The 17,038-nt window shown below is 37.0% G+C and overlaps 1 protein-coding gene across 4 annotated transcripts in view; it reads left to right on the forward strand.

Annotated features, from left to right (window-relative positions):
- Macrod2 (MACRO domain containing 2) overlaps window positions 1–17,038 on the forward strand; it is a 1,840,776-nt gene that overhangs the window by 1,273,691 nt on the left and 550,047 nt on the right. For all 4 annotated transcript variants that reach the window (XM_005380889.2, XM_013512283.1, XM_005380890.2 and 1 more), the window contains one exon: window positions 2,537–2,567. In XM_005380889.2, the coding sequence (XP_005380946.1) occupies window positions 2,537–2,567 (31 nt within the window). The remainder of the gene's footprint in view (window positions 1–2,536; window positions 2,568–17,038) is intronic.

Raw genomic sequence — 17,038 nt, forward strand, 5'->3', positions numbered from 1 at the left:
ACACAGAGGTAGGAAGTGAGATGGGCCTGCTTGTTGGAAACACTGTGGTGCCTTCTGCTTCCCTTTGAGGGAGTTCAGAGAACAATACTGCCAAATATGCCTTTTTAGCACCTGGACTAATCTGAGTTAAAGGCCCTTGAAAAAGAGTAGGTACAAGAATATTCTGACCTGCGTTCTTAGAAGCAGGAGATGAAATTCCCATGTGAAAGGTGACCTCTCTACACCAGAAGGAAAGGAACATTGTTGTAGGCAAGGACAGCAAGTTGAAGACAAGAGAAATCTGTCCAAATGTCCTTGCAAACTAACTCTTACCTTCCTACTCACTTCCCCACCTGAGTTCTGCCCAGCCCGTGCCCCTTGGTCTTGTCATATTTTAAGTACTTACCAGCGTTTGTCCACAATGCCTTATGAAAGCTCTACTGCCACATAAAACTCATGTTAAACAAATTTATATGCTTTTCTCCTGTTGATCTGTTTTATTTCAATTTAATTCTCAGCCCCAGCTGAAAAACCTTAAGATAGGAGAGGTAAAATTTTGCCTTCAATGTATCTTAATGAGTTGATGCAAAAGTTATTAAAACTTTCTTTTTCTCCAAAGTTCAGTGTTCACTCTGCTCTCACGGAATCCGTAGGGCTTCAGTTATAAGCTTGCTTCTCTCTATTCCATTTAAAAGCACAGCAGGACATAAGTGACACAGCACAAATTATTGTGATAACCGTGAATCTTCTCTACCTTATATTTTTCAGTAGACTACTCTGCACTCAGCTCTCCATATTAGTAACAGGTTGCTTACAACAAGCTTGTGGTTGATACTTAGAGGAAGACTTGGTGGTGGTCTAGATGAATGCCTGTGAGGAGATGGCAATGTTTTCAGAATTTGTTTTATACTGTTACTTCAGTGTGCTTGGATGTATTGAATAATTTGATAACATTGTTTAGATCTTATTAGCACCTCACAGACACTGGGAGTGGTGGGGTTAACAAACCTGTTGGTGTAGCCCAATAGAAAAGTGCTGGGCCAGAGATATAGCTCAATAGCACAGCGTCTGCCTGGCAAGCCAAAGGTCCTGAGTTCGACTCCTAGTACCGAAAAAAAGTGTTTGCCTAGCATGTGCAAGACCCTAGGTTTGATCTATAGCAGCACTACAAAAGCAACAAAACAAAAACAACATGGAAAATCAAGTAATGAACTCCATACAATTACAAAAATGACACCTACTATGTCCGAGAAACTTCCCTGTTTTCTTTTAATAAGAAAATAGCATTAACATTTCCCAGCAAGATTTTGCAGGAGCAGAAAAAAAATCTTTCATTTTTTTGCAGACATATAATTGAGCTTAATAAGAGTCAGTCCTTCATTTCTCTAAAGTGAAATGACAACTTTAGATGATTTCAGTAAATAGAATAAATATCTAGTCTATAAAATGTTATGGGAAATAAAATACTGTACGTATTAACCCATTTTGTTATTATTATTGATCTCAACAGGAATTTTAGCTATTATGGCAGAGAGTAGTTACAGCTTTTAGATTCTAGTACAGAATTAAAAAGCTATAATTAATTGTCAAAATAAATTTCTATATTATGGTATTTTAAAATTGAGAAATATGAAGGAAGATTAAAGCAACTTAATTGAATTACACAGAAGTGCATTGGCAGAAGACCTTGGCACACCTAGATTACTTTCTATAGTTAGAAAGCCTAATGGAGTAAAATGTATATTTATACTCATTCATTCATTATTTTCAGTCAAATTCTTTATGTATTGCTCAGCAAAATATAGTGTAATCCGTAATGTGTCAAGAAATGTTTAAAGATCAACTCCTTAAAAAGGGAGAGGGGTATATGCTATAAAAGAATCCTGAATTTTACTGACACATAACTTACATTTAAGAATAAGACACACATTTCTCTTTATCATAAATTCTCAATAGTCATTTGATTGTCACTAAATGCTTTTGGTGAAGTTTATCCAAATTTTCTCTGTGTAGCCAGGCCACAGTTTCAGTTGTCCCATGATGTGAGTCATGAATGTTGATTGATATTTTCATATTTCAAAACACCAGTGCAACAGCACAAACCTCAGAGCTAAGATGTTCAAGAGCTATTATCATGCAATGTTCCTACCAAACTCATATAATAGAAATAATCTTAAAAACATAGGTAATAGCAAAATGCGGCAAAGGAACTAGAAAGTGTGAATTCTGACTGCTGGTTATCTTTGCTTTGATGTAATCTATTTCACTGTAATATTTTTATGTAATTTAGTTTTCTTTGTAATACTTATTTAACAGTTGGTTTTCAAGATTCCTAAAAATTTAACTATTGGGTTTTGCAAGTTGGCATAATTGCAGATAAGGAAAAGTTTTCAGTTATGCAAACATCTCCAGGTTAGAGAGACTCTTACTCTCACTTGTAGCTCTGAGTATTAAGAAGAGCACTTCCCATTATCAGGCAAAATAAATGTCAAGATAAATAATATCAGGCGGAGTCCTTCCTTTAGAATTTATTGTTATTTCTATGGTTTGTTCACAGGCATTTCCCTGCATCTCAACAGGCATTTATGGTAAGTGATCCAGCTTTAGTTAATGTTTGTATTTCTTTGTTTTGTTGTTCAGTTGAGGAGGAGATAGTGTGTTTAACTGAAAAATAAGAAGTTCTCTGATGAATATATTTTGCTGTGATTTAAAAAGACTCAAAATGCAGGGTGACTCTCATTAAGGAATCTAAGGTGCTGTTCAGATTCTTTTGTGTTCTTGAATTTGGTTGTATTGGATATCATATGAGATGGCTTGACACATCTCATATGAAATTTATTGTTAAGCCAAAAATTTTGTTCTGATGAGATTGACCTCTAGTATTGTTTTACTTAAGAAAGTCAAATTTTACGTCAGAAACAATATAAAGTACATCAAGCCTACCATTATCACTATTTTGTTGCAAATTACAAAATAATAGAGGGCTGGGGATTTAGCTCAGTGGCACAGGGCCTGCCTGGCAAGTGCAAGGTTGTGAGTTCGATTCCTGGTACCGGAAAAAAAAAAAAGGGCTGGGGATATAGCTCAGTGGTACAGGTGCCTGCCTGGGAAGCACAAGGTCCTGAGTTCGATTCCAAGTACCAAAAATAAAAATAATAGAAACATTAAGATGTGTACACATGCATGTGTCTGTATTTTCAAATTTTTGGGAAACCCAAAGTCACTATTAATATAAACAAGTAATTTTAATAAGCTGCAAATATTTTTCTTGTTACTGATGGGTTGTTTTAAGTAGTGGATATTTTACTTACAGATGGAAGCAAAATATTTTTAATTACTTACTTAACTAGCCTAAATTCTATAAACATTTTGCTACTTACAGTGATATTTCTTATGCTTTTGCTCCCCCAACCACTAATAAATGTGTTTTACAATATTAAGATACAATGGAGTTTATTGATAATTTTTGGTTTTCTGATTCAAGTAAAATAGATTATTAACATTCTGAACTTAAATTTCTCAAATGGTGGCTCTTAGCTGAAAAATAAAAATGCAAATACCTTTTGAAAAGTTTCAATTCATTGCTACAGAGAAAGGGCACTTAGACTGCTATCAAAGGTGCTTTTTTCAAAAATCTGGTATTTCCTTGGAAGGTCCCAGTGAGAATAAAATGGAAACATGTAGGACTGAATGAAATTAACAGGCAAAAGATTTGGCCACACATTTAAAGGTGTGATTTTTACCTCTCAAGATTCCACTCTGGGAATCAGGATTCCATTTTGTAGAAACAGGACAGATAAAGGGCTGGAGAGGGTTAAACTAGACCATATGCACAATTATCCCCATCACGGACATTCTTTCTGCCTCACAAATGCCCTGCTAGAAATCTTAAATATTCGCTCAATGGAAGCATTATGTACAAAGTTTTGCTGGTAAAGAACACAGTCTTCATTTCACTTTATCTAGAGTCAAACCAGACTCCATTGCAGAAATGGTTTTCATCTTGAGAATGTTCATTCTTCGCAATCGTGACTTCCAAGAGGACAACAAACAAAAACGCACTGCCTAAACAAATACTATGCACATCTTTGTTTATTGCCTTGTCAGACTGTTGATACCTGGTTTGTTTCTGAGAGTTTTATGGTAAAGTGCAAAGAGCTTCAAAAGAATTCAAGTAATGTATTATTAAAATGAGAGTGACTAGAAAAAGAAAAAAAAGTAAAGAAAGATGAGGAAGACCATACAATTAGTGGCTTTAGAATGGACACTAAGAATTAAATTGAATCTAATGTGGATGATGGTCAATTTTAATCCACAAGTGACAGTAATTTTTCCCTAAAGGAGTAGTATGGCTGAAAATACCTTGACTGGCTCAGGACTCTTGTGGCGAATGTAGGGGAATGGTAAAGACTATTGGGTGGGACAGAATGGTTGCTGGAAGGGTCATCATCAGGCAAGCCTTGTCCTTGTCACAAAGCTAGATCTCAGAATATAGTTCCAAATCCTGGATATGCATATCTCTCTCCTCTATTTTTTAGGAAGATTTAAAAGTGAGGCTTATATCCACAAAGGTCGGGTGCCATCTTGTTTAGTTCCACTGGGCCTGAGACTTAGATTTACTTTTAGCTCCATGACACCCTATTCAATAACTTTTAGGTCACTCTAGGTCTCTGTAGTTCATGAAACATTAGAAATTATGCAACTGAAAAATTATTTCGTATGTCTGTTTTGAAGTTAAATTGTTCTGATTAGTCTTCCATTCTTTTTGGGGACCTATATATTATAGACCAGTTCTTGCTCTTACTCAGAGACCTGCTCCTCCTTTTTAATTAACTAGAGAAATATTATTTTTGTTTATAAGAGGTATGAGATAATACTTTATTTAAAGACAGTAATCCTCATGTGCAGAGAAAAAACTTTAAAAAACAATAAAAGAAAAACTCCTAACATTTTTGTAAGTCATAATAGAGTGGATTTATACCAAGTTTTTCAAATAATCTTTTGGTTCCACTCCTTGCCTTTCTTATTCTATATTTCAAACCTTGCTAGATTAATTTTTCTAAAATACCATTTGGTGTATGTTTACCATCTGCTCAGGAGCCTTCAACCTTCTTGGTGCCTTGCAGATTAATGTCCATTCTTCATAGCCAACCTCCCATCCCAAAATTTGTGCTTTCAAAATTTGTGAGAGACGTGGGAAAAAATTCTTTTTCAGGTTGTGAACTAGTGTGTGAAGAAACTTATACATGCTTTTGCATCTTTAAGAGGAGGATGCAGGTTGCAGTATTTTCAAGGGTTTTAACTATAGAAATTATTATGCTCTCTCAACCTTTCTCTAGGTTAGTGTTTTCTCTAGAATAAGAATTTGAAAAGTTTCTTGGTATTCACCCATCCTAATATGTCATCTGTGTCCCACATGTGATCTGACCAAACTGAGAACATGTTGTGTGTGTTACAAGGTTGATCTTGGGTCTTTTCCTGAAATGTATACTGATACCCTCCATGTGTATGCAAATGCAAACTCTTACACACCACTGTCCCCTGCCTCAAACAAAAACATGCTATGCATATTTGAACAGGTCCCGGCTTGATCTCAAAGAGGTCTTCCTTGAGTATGCCAGTGCTCAGCCAAGGTGGGATTAGAAGATAAGATGAGAGTTTAAATTAAAAAAAGAAAACAATTACAGTAAAAAGCACCTTGCAAAGAATGAACAGATAGTGTGTTTGAAGTAAGGGGAAATATCCTGAGTATTTTGAGGGGAAATGATGGCATCTTCTACTGTAAGAATTTTTTTTGTATCAGGAATTGAACTCAGGCCTTTGTGCTTGCCAGGCAGGCACTGTGCTGCTGAGCTACATCCCTGGCCCTCTAATAAATTTTTAAAAACTTTAAACAGTCACTATATTGTTTTATGGCACCATCTTTTGTATATGGACAGTTATCAAATGCTCCATAGTACTCTTCTATAGATTTTTGCTTACATATTCTGTAACTGAGCTAGTTTAAAATTACTTAAGCTATGGTCACCAAACTTTTTGATTTTAGGGACTGGTTTTGTAGAAGATAATATTCTCATGGACAGAACAGGGCAGGATGTGGTTTGGGGATTAGACTAATAAAGAGCATGCAACTGAAATGCCTCGCGCTGGCAGTTCATGGCAGGGTTCCACTTCCATGAGAATTGAATGTCCCTACTACTGATCTGACAAGAGGCAAAATTCAGGTAGTAATGGGAGCAATGGGGAGCAGCTGTAAATACAGATGAAGCTTTGCTCTCACCTGCCCATTGCTTACCTCCTGATGTGTGGGCTGGTTCCTAACAGGCCATGGAACAGTGCTGGCCCATGGCCCAGCACCTACTGAGCTGGGCAATCAAGGCCATGGCCCATGGGGATTGCTGATTTAAAGAGTAGGGATCTGCTAGTACAGATTTTTGGGTCAGTGCTCAGCTAGGTACTTTGCAGCAGAAACTCAGAAAATATGTCATTGTTGACCATGATAATAATTGTCACATGAATTGTTGCCCAAGAAGATATAGAAAACAAGAACTGTTGATTGGTGAAATAATAGGTAAAGTTAACCAGCTCGTAATTTCTTGTTCTAATTGATTTTTAACTGATATATAAAACATAGAAATTATCCATATGGATGGGTACTGTGCAGTATTTCAATGCATGTAGACATTGTGCAATGTTCAAAGCAGGGTAAAGTTACCTTTCTCCTCCAAACTCTACTGTCTCTTTATAGTGAAAACAGTCAAAACCATTTCTTTTAGCTTTGGAAGTACATGGTACCTTATCCATAACCACCCTTCCCAGTCGGTAGTTGCTGAGTGGGCAAACATCTGTATTTCTTTTTTCTTTTTTTAATGAAAAACATGTATGTTTCTAAAAAGCTTTCTCAAACTGGAAATGGTATTTGTAGGCGTGACACAGCCCATCCAGACAAGGTAAAATGGAAACACAAATTACTCAGGGAACTAAGCTGAGTACAGTGTCTTCACTTACAAAGAAAACAAAACACCAATATACCCTGTGATTTAATATGACCCTTGGGATGGCAGTTAGTCAGAGTCATGCAGGTGAGTGGACTGACCTATTCTGACTTTCCTGACCTGGGATCAGCCCCACCCACTTCTGCAGCAGTGACAACTTCCCAGATACTTGTTTCCTTTGGATTTGTCTTTACTTTTATATTTATGGCTTGAAAAGCCACAATATTTCTTTCAAGCAAGCTATGTCAGTAACACAGTCTGGATGGACACATTTGTGTCTTTCTACAGTGTCAGGATTTATTGAATAAACCACAATTTCATGAATTATGCCAATTTTGTTAACCTTATATGGCCTATTCCTGAAGATTCACCCAGCACCTACTGAGCTGGGCAATGAAGATTTCTATACTCTAATCTTACTTATGAATATCTGTAACACTCAAGTCTCATAACATGTGTGATAGAGCTGCTTCCAAAGGGTTGACAGTGGATGCAGGAGCTGAAAAGGCATAGAACTCACAGAAATGTGCAGAGTCACTTCAGGTGGTTGGTTAAGACTACAGACCAGGCAGAGCTTCATCCAGGTGTCAGGCACAAAAAGGCAGGAGGAGCCAGGCATGAGGCAGGTGGGGAAGCAAGGGGCATGCTGAGTGCAGCATTGGTCAAAGCCTGAGTCAGGACAGCAGGCAGTTTGTGTGGAGCTGCTTTGTTCAGGGAAAAGGAACTGAGCTAAGGCAGTGGACATAGAGCTAGAGCTGTTGAGTCCACCTTGTCCACCTCCTGATGTGTCCAGCAGGTGGTCTGCTGAGATGACAAGCCCTTGTGGCACTGGCACACCTCAGTGTTGAGTGCCCCCCTCTTTCCATGATCCAGGTGAAAGAGTGGCGTTCTATGTTGGCCTGGTATTCTCAGATATAACTTAGATACGCCATGTGTTCGTGTGTCTTTGATTTAACCTGGTACGTTCACAGGTGACAAGTTTTAGTAGCAAGATGAAAATTTTATCAGTTTATGCCTATGATTCTGCTGTGCAACTGAGAGTTGTTTTGTTTTTCATTGCCAATAAATTTGGTGTGATCAATATTTTGTGGATATCTTTCACACAGATGGGTTACCAAGTCATTCTGCCAAACTGATGCGTTATAAAATGGAGACACTCATGACAAAGCACAGCCTGAAAGTTACCATTCTATACAAGATGGAATAACAGCGGGGCACAGCCCATTTGATGTTGTGGTCCTACTTACTCAAATTCTAACTATAGCAGAATCATCTTTTATTTATTTATTTATTTATTTATTTATTTATTTATTTATTTATTTATTTATTTTTTTGGTTTTTCTCCGGTACCGGGAACCGAACTCACGAGCTTACGCTTGCCAGGCAGGCGCTTTGCCGCTGAGCTAAATCCCCAGCCCCTCATCTTTTATTTTAAAGAGTAAGAAAACTAATAAAACAACAGTGAAAACAAAATAAAAACAATACAAAACAACAAAAACAATACATGACCTAAAAACAAGATGATAGGAATTAACAATGGTTGCTGCATTACATACTGTTATCTTTAATGAAGTTGCTCCAAAGAGTCTGGTCTTTAATTGCCAAGAGAACGCTCCTACCTGGGTAATTTCAACAGTGAATGTTCCATTCCATAGAGACCCAGGCAGCATCACCACATTCAAAGTGTGCCTGGAGAAACTTGCCCACCGGCAGCACTCTGGGATACTCCCCTCTTCAGCCTGCAGAGACAAATCCTCCAAAGCAGGAAGGGTACCCAGACCTATGTGTGTGTATGTGTGTGTGCGTGTGTGTGTGTGTGTGTGTGTGCCCATGCATGCACACATGTGCCTGTGTGTCTGATACTGAAGACAGAACACAGGACCTTCACACTTAGCTACATCCTCAGCCCCTTTTACTTTTTATTTTGAAAATAGGTCTTACTGAATCACTAAGATACCCAGGCTGCGCTTGAACTTGGGATTCTGCCTCAGGCTCCCAGAGTACTGGGATTATGGGCATATACCACTTTGCTCCACTAGTCTGATGTTTTTGTAGGACATAGACTGACGAATATCCGCCCTGTGTCTCAACCTGACTTGAGGAGACACAATCAGAACAGGCTCCTTTTCCTTTGAAGTTCCCTGGGAAGGGGAACCAGACTTTTCCACCCTGACTGTCAGCAGCAGCTGTGGCTGCTTCCTGAAATGCTTCCAGGATGGCTCCACAGGGCTGCAGGCTCACACTCAGGGTGAAAAGCCACATTTGGTCAAACAGCAAGGAAAGGCTTGTGTTACTTTTGGCAAAACAGATCCAGGTGAGGCTTATATAGTCTCTGAACCTCCAGACTCCTGTTAAAAATTTGAATTGGCCTCTGAACCCATCTCAGAGGGAAGAAATTTGAATTTCTCTGATGGACTTTTCAGACCCTGTGCGTGCCTTCTGCCCTTGGAACCCTGTTTGGACGCTCTGGTGCTAATAAGTTTAACAGGAGAGGCCAGACATGATACATGGCGATGGAATTTTTACTGAGTAGCAAAAAGCAAAATAATTTGAGTTTGTTTTATGAGAATCAGTATAGTTAACAGATATGAAGTCCAGGTGGAGAAGGGTATCTCTTGAGTACCTAAAAATTAAGAGTATTCTCTCTGGAGAACAAGGAAAAACACTTGAAGCTTACTTTCCAGGTACAAGGTGGCATTTATAGAGCAGAAGGAATTTCAGTCACTTAGTTATTGGCTGGAAATCTGAAGAAAACTTTAAGCACAGCACAATATAGCAGAAGCACGTCCTGTATTTTGTTCATTACATTCCTGTTATCAACGTGAAAAGTCTGTTTCTGTCAAATCCCCCTGGTTTCTACCATGTGCTGCCAGGCCACAACTTCCAACTGAATCCCTAATTTGCATTCAAATTTGTTCTGCTTCAAATGGGTATAAAGGAGACCCTTGCAATGTTTTGTTAACCTCCTATGTACATGGCAAATATTTTTATCAGCATTATCTGTCTAAATTCACAGACATGCATTAGAAAGAAGTCAGGATGTTCTCTGATGACCATGCTAAGGGCATGCCCTTCTCCGTCAGCTGTAAATGTTGACAGATTTGAGAAGGTGTGACAGCCACTGTGTGTAATTCTGGGCTTGCTGGATAGGTCTCTTATGTAACGCATTTGGAAACCAGAGCAAAAATGACAAAAATATGCACCCCTTCCTTTCATCTCCTTAGATGCCTCCCCTTCTTGCTTTCTTCTCTTCTCTTTGATATTTCCATTTGCTTTGAAAACTTCCTTTCAGGTGGCCTAATAATGACTCTTTTTCCTCATAAGATCTGTCTTCTGGCATCCTATTTTTTTTTTTTTTAATCCCTGTCAAATGATTCCCACTATAAGAAACATTATCACTCTTGGAAATCCTTGAGTTAATTATGGGCCCTCAAAGCAAAATCACATTAGAAGCAGTGTAACTCCTTTCCCTTGATAAAATACAGGGCTTGGGCCAAACCCATTACAGTAATATCACGTTGCATATTATTTTATGTGCTGACCCTCATGAAACAGCAGAGCGGGAACATGAGACAACAAAATTCTGGCTATTGTTTCCAAGCCTCTGAAGGCTTCTGTTTGAATACAATGTTAGCCAATATACTCATACACATACACATTTATGAATACATTTCATAGTACATGCTACAAACTTCTCTCTTGATTTCTGTAAGCTAATGGGTCTTTAATATTAAAAGGTCATCAGTCTAAAACACCCAAAGCACTAACACTAGAAGATGGTTTCAAGGGTCCAACAGCAATATTTGCCAGTTCAGTGGACAAATAAATGCCAGGGAGAGATACATGGGCTGGGTCTCTGAGGGGATCTGCTGAAAGGAATGAAAATCCTAGAAAGTTAGCTTTCTGGTGTCACAGACTCAGGGAGAAAGCAAGGTCAGTCTCCCTGGTGTTCTGTTTGAACTGAACATTTTGGGGACTTAATAAAAATATTATTTCACACAGAAGATTTCAACTTTATTGCTGTTTCTGCATTCTGGATGTGTACTGCTTTGGAGCTCTGTCAAGGTGAAACTTTGACTAAGGACTAGGAGGAAGAAGTGAGTCCCAACCCAGCCCTTCCTCAGATGCTGCCACGCATTGTTATGCTACACTTTTTAAGAATGACTCTTGTTGTAGAAGAACCATTAAAATATTGTGCTTTTTAAGAAGACAGAAACACTACATTAGTAAATTGCAGAGCCTATCCATTTATCCATTTTTCAGACAAGACAAAATATAGGCACACTGCTCAGATGCTCTCCTGAAAGAACTGTTTGGGAGTGTTTAAGAATTGACCACTCTTCAGTGTGATCCCTGAAATAATTTTTATGTGGTTGTTCATTTTCCTCATACAGTCTTGAATGACACTCCTTTATCTTGCTCCTTGTACATACTTGTGTCTGAAAGGGGAGTTTAAATAAACATAGCTCAGCGCTCTAGAAAAGAACTTTTGACAGTTCTTAGAGAAGTCAAGTGTGTTTATTTCTTTAGGACAGTGATTTCCATGTCAAATCCTTTTCAGTCAGTGGTTCTATTTTTAAAGTGTGCCTTGGGGATGCGTTGGAAAGAGACTATGTATTAGTTAAGGCAAAGCTAAGCTGCTGTAACAAAGAGTCTCCAAAGTAGAGCAGCTTAGTGAATATAGATTTTTTTTTCTCTCTTTGGTAACAGTTCCAGTGTAAGCATTCTGCTTGTGGAATGATTTGTTCCACTATATCTTTCAAGGAACTGGGGATCTGCTACAGTGTCAAGTAGCTGCTCTGCCTGCCTGTGGCATTATTCTCATTTGTTGACTTAATCTAGTTCTGGTGAAAAGGAAGTGAACACACATACACGCAAGTGTACACACATATCACACCCTCTATGAGAGGGTCCCTGGACTGTAAGTAGTACTCTTCATTTCCACTTAATTTTCATTGCAAAGAAATTGGTCTCGGATCAACCTACCTGCAAAAAAGCCTGGGACTTTTAGTGCAGTTTAGAATCCACGTGTTGTGTCTGACTATAATACTATTGTGTGGAAACAAGGAGGCATTGCATTTTGATAGACTGCTAGATTTCAGCACTTTAAGGGGGGGCGAAGCAAATGACTCAAGCCCGTCCTAGATAATTTATGTGCAGTGTCACCTACCTGGAATGAGTGCTTTCTTTGCAAGAGTATTTGATGATTTTGATAGCATGTCTCTTGTTTGTGTCCTTATTAGCTACCGTTATAAGTGTGGAATTCTTCAGAAGTCTGAACAGTAACCTATCATTATTGTCAGTCAGTGTATTTAGATGTTCAGATCTCATCTCAATGTATTTATACTTTCTGGTACATACTCCTTGAAAAATTTTCACATGTATCAGTAGAAACTTAAATCAATATACTGATAATGAATAAAAGCTACATAATTTATTATGTAACTCTAATTTTGTCCCATTTCACAGAATTTCTTAAAGGAATTAAATGAAATTTAGTTTTATAAAGCTGTAAGTCCCTGAGGCTGCCTCCACTCATAAAGATCATAGACTAGAGGTCATGTAAACATGCCAGGGTTCCTGGGAAGTGATGGGTCAATATTCTGTGTGTCTAAGAACTCCAGGGAAACATTAGTTTAAGGCAGAATCTGACTAGGATGTATGAATAAGAGGACAGAATGTGTCGGTGGCAATATGAATAAGAACTTAGATCTCTCAGGTCATTGAAAGACCTGAAAATAATAGTTCATATCTTGTCCCCTACCTCATCTGTGATTGAAAGGTAGAGTTGCCTACAAGTGAATGCAGAGTGACCTGAAATTGACAAAATCAACATGAAATTACCTGTGTAATGTGCAGACCTGAGTTTACTTTTCAGTGTTTTAAATGAATCTTGGCTTCATCTAACTTTCCATGGACTTGTTCCTAAGAAAAAAATGCTTATGGTAAAATTTACTTTCCTTGTACTCAAGATTTTTATTTATGGAAACAGGGTTAGATTGTGAAACTGAGTTCTAGGTTCTGTCCTTATTGTACCTTAGCCCTTATAATAAAGCTATATTCAGAGTGGGTCTTAATAAATATGTCCTTAACAACTGACAAATAATTGGGTAGTTCTTGAATGATAAGGGAGGCTATTGATCTGTTCTCTCCACTCTGGAGACCAGACTGTAGATGCAGGAACCACTGATATCTTTTTTTTTTTTTTTTTTTTGGTTTTTCTCCGGTACCAGGAACCGAACTCACGACCTTGCACTTGCCAGGCAGGCGCTTTGCCATTGAGCTAAATCCCCAGCCCTGGAACCACTGATATCTATCACACTCTGGTTTCTGTTTTTTTCTTTATCTTTAAGGAATGATTTAATGTAGATTTGACAGGGATAAGATAAAAGTAAGCTAATAACAAAGCCCAAATTTTAAGTAGTTTTTAAAAATATAAGTAACATAATTTTTTCTTTTTTATTTTAAAGAGAGTAGTACATGAGAAACAAACAAACAAAAAAATAGAACAGTGGCAGCATACCAATATCACGAACATAAACAAAGCAAAGCAAAAACATTCAAAGTAATACAGGGTCTCAAGATAAATTAATACAAATCAACAGTGGTTGTTACATTGCATCTCGCTATCCTCAACTACATTGCTCAGATTATCAGATGTAAGAATGAAAGATTGCTCAAACCATTAAAGAGAATAAGAAAATAATTCTTCAATAAAACCTTAGAGATAATACAGAGTTTCACTAGACAAGATGGTAGGAGTTCACCATTGTAATTCCATTGCATATTGTCAACTTCAAATCAGTTGCTGAGACCACCAGACATAAGCATGCAAAGTCGATCAGAGCATAAAAAATTGTGAGCATTAACTGCTCATTTCAATACACCATCAGACAACAGCAGTACAGTTATTGCAGCTATTCATTTATATATTTATGTTTTGCCTTCCTTCTTTCTTTTTTCTTCTTTCCTTTATCCCAGTCATTCCTTCCTTTGAGTAATTTCTTTCCTTTTCCTATCATCTATTGTACGTTTTGAGTTTTACTTAGTCTTTCAGGTTCCTACACCAACCCTCCAGGGCCTCAGTGGCTACCTGCCACACCCAAAATTTTTTCTTTTAAAGTGCTTTTAGTATAGTTAGAGTTGTGAAATCTTATCATAATCTAATATTTTAAAAAATATCTTCATCATGCCCAATGAAAATCCATATTAGGCATCATTCTTTACACTCTGTCCCCTCAGCATCAGGCAATTACTACTCTATTCCTAGTCTCTTTAAATTTCTGCATTCTACATATTTCATATAAATCAAACCATAAAATATGTGACACTTATGAGTGGTTTCTTTCATTTAGAATATTTTCACAGTTTATCCACATTGTACTATGGATCAGTTGTTTAATCCTTTTTATTAGTATTTTTGTATCTATATACCACATTTTGTTTATTCATCAGTTGAGGGATATCTGAGCTCTTTATATATTTTTGGCTATTAAAAATACTACTTATAAGCAGTTCATTTGACATAATTACATATTTAAGTGCATAAATTAGAAATGTGATGCAGTTATCTGGTAGCTAATTTTTAATATTCCTAAAATAATTCTATTTTTTCATTCTTTGGTCCTCCAGTTTATCGCAGCCTCTTAAAAAACTTTTTTCTTATTGTTTCAATGATTTTCTTATATTTTCATTCTTAAATTGTAATCACTCAATAATATTAGTTGTACAAGTTAGTGGGTTTCACCATGACATCTCCATACATACTTAGATTGTGCTTTGGTCATATCTATCCTCCTACTACCTTCACTTTCTTCCTTGCCTTACCCTTTTCCAGTGTCTTCTTCTCCTAGTCTATTGTCTCTTATTTTTCAGATCATCTTATTTTTTATTTTATTTTGTTTGTTTCAGTTTCCATGTATGAGAGAAAACATGTGATACTTATCTTTCCACACCTGCCTAATTTCACTTAGCATAATAGCTACTAATTCCATCCAATTTCCTTGAAGTGACATGGTTTTTATTTATAGCTGCATAAAACTCCACATGTAGATAGTACACATAGCCATTTATCTGTTAATGGGCACCTAGACTGATTCTATATCTTAACTATTCTGGGTCACGCTGCAATAAACATGAGTATGCAGATATTTCTTTTGCATGCTGACCTTTTTTCCTTTATATATATATATACCTAAAATGTCATACTTGTGTCAGTATAGATTATCTAGTTTTAGGCCTTTTTGAAGAAACTCTATACTGTTTTCCATAGTGGTTGTACTAATTTACATTCCTCCCAACAGTGTATGAGTGTGTGCAGAAATAGCTGGCTCTGAAAGTGGAGGTAGTAAGTAGGTAAAACATTGCCCTGCAGCCTACATCACACACTGATCTGAGGTGTGACTGCCTTCTGAATCTACCAATGTGAGCAAAGACAGTGCTTTGGGTTGGATGGTTGCCACAGCCTGGGGTACATAGAAAGGCCTCTGGAATGAGGGGCACCTCAAAATCCCACGGGCTGTAAAACTAGGAAGAGAAAACTGTCCCTTGATGGATTTGAAAACTGTGGATTCTAGAATCACTCATTCAGATATATAGAAAATTTTTGTTCCTGGTTTTTTTTTGGACTTCTCTTCTTCTTTTCATTCTTTTTTTTTTTTTTTTCCCCCGGTACCAGGGATCGAACTCATGGCCTTGCGCTTGCCAGGTGGGCACTGTGCTGCTGAGCTAAATCTCCAGCCCCTTCTTTTCATTCTTTTTCATTGATTTGTTGGAGTTTGAGGAATTTTCTTTTCTACTTTCTCCTTTTTTTCTTTCTTTATTCCTTTTATTTTTTTTTCTATTTAATCTTTTCTTCAGCATACTTTTAATTTTTTTCTTTTATCTTCCTTTTCTCATTTGTCTTTTTTGTTACCTTTCTCTAATTCTATAAATATCTTTCCACTTTTAATAGGATCCTTTGTCTCACATTTCTCTTTCATTTTTTAATTTTTCAAATTTTTCCTCTTTCATTATCCCATTCCCCCATACCTTTACTAGTACAACCTTAAGTTTTATTAATCCTCATAGTTTATGTTATTACTATTGAATTCTTTTCTATTGTTAGTGGAATATAGTTGTTACACTTAGTATTTACTATGTGTGAATTTGTTTTTAGTATTTAGACTATATGGATATCTATTCTATGGTTAAAGGTGGTACATTATTGTACTTATGATAGCATTATCCAGTTTATTTTAAAAAAAGTTATTGATTTACTTGCTGTTTCTAAGGTTGCATAGTTGTTAATAGTTTTTTTTTTTCTGTGTGCCAATATCCAAGTAAACCTTTATGTAATTAACAATACTGTGATAGATTCTTGGAGAACCAATAGTGGGTCAATTACATTGCATCCTCCCTTCTAAAATTACCAGAGGTGGTCAGATGTTGAGACAGAGGCAAAGGTGTATAGTAAGCCATGCTCAGAGTACATTACTGAAAATTAGACACTACCTAGAGAAATCTCCCTATTAGCAGCAAACTCCTCTATAAGTGCCCACAAATATCAGCATAGGTACACACACATACACACCCATGCATACACACACATACAAATGATATAGAGACATGAAAAGACAAAGCAACAAAATGCCGTCCAAAACCCCTAATTCCCCCAAAACTGAATGGGCCATCAAAGGGGAGGAAAGCAAAACCCACACAGCCCAATTATTCAAAAAGATAACAGAGGAGATTAAGAAAACAAATCAGTAAGGTGCTTAGCAGGCTCACAGCAGATATAATTAAACATACCTATAATAAAAAAATCAGGAAGTTTACACAAGACACTAATAAAAAACTAGCTAAGCTAAACAAAATGATACAAAACATGCATTACCAATTTAGCAAAGAACTACAGTCCACAAAAAGGTTCTAAACAGAAATCCAGAAGATTAAAAGTTACACTGAAATTACAGGCAACAGAAGCAATTAATGTGAGGATACAGTATCAAAACTGGAAGAAAGAGCTGCTCTCAGAGACCAATTATTTAGAGATACCTTAAGAACATAAAACAACATAAAAAGCA

Source organism: Chinchilla lanigera, unplaced genomic scaffold, assembly GCF_000276665.1.
Source record: "Chinchilla lanigera isolate Chin_1 unplaced genomic scaffold, ChiLan1.0 scaffold00014, whole genome shotgun sequence".
Taxonomy (NCBI): domain Eukaryota; kingdom Metazoa; phylum Chordata; class Mammalia; order Rodentia; family Chinchillidae; genus Chinchilla; species Chinchilla lanigera.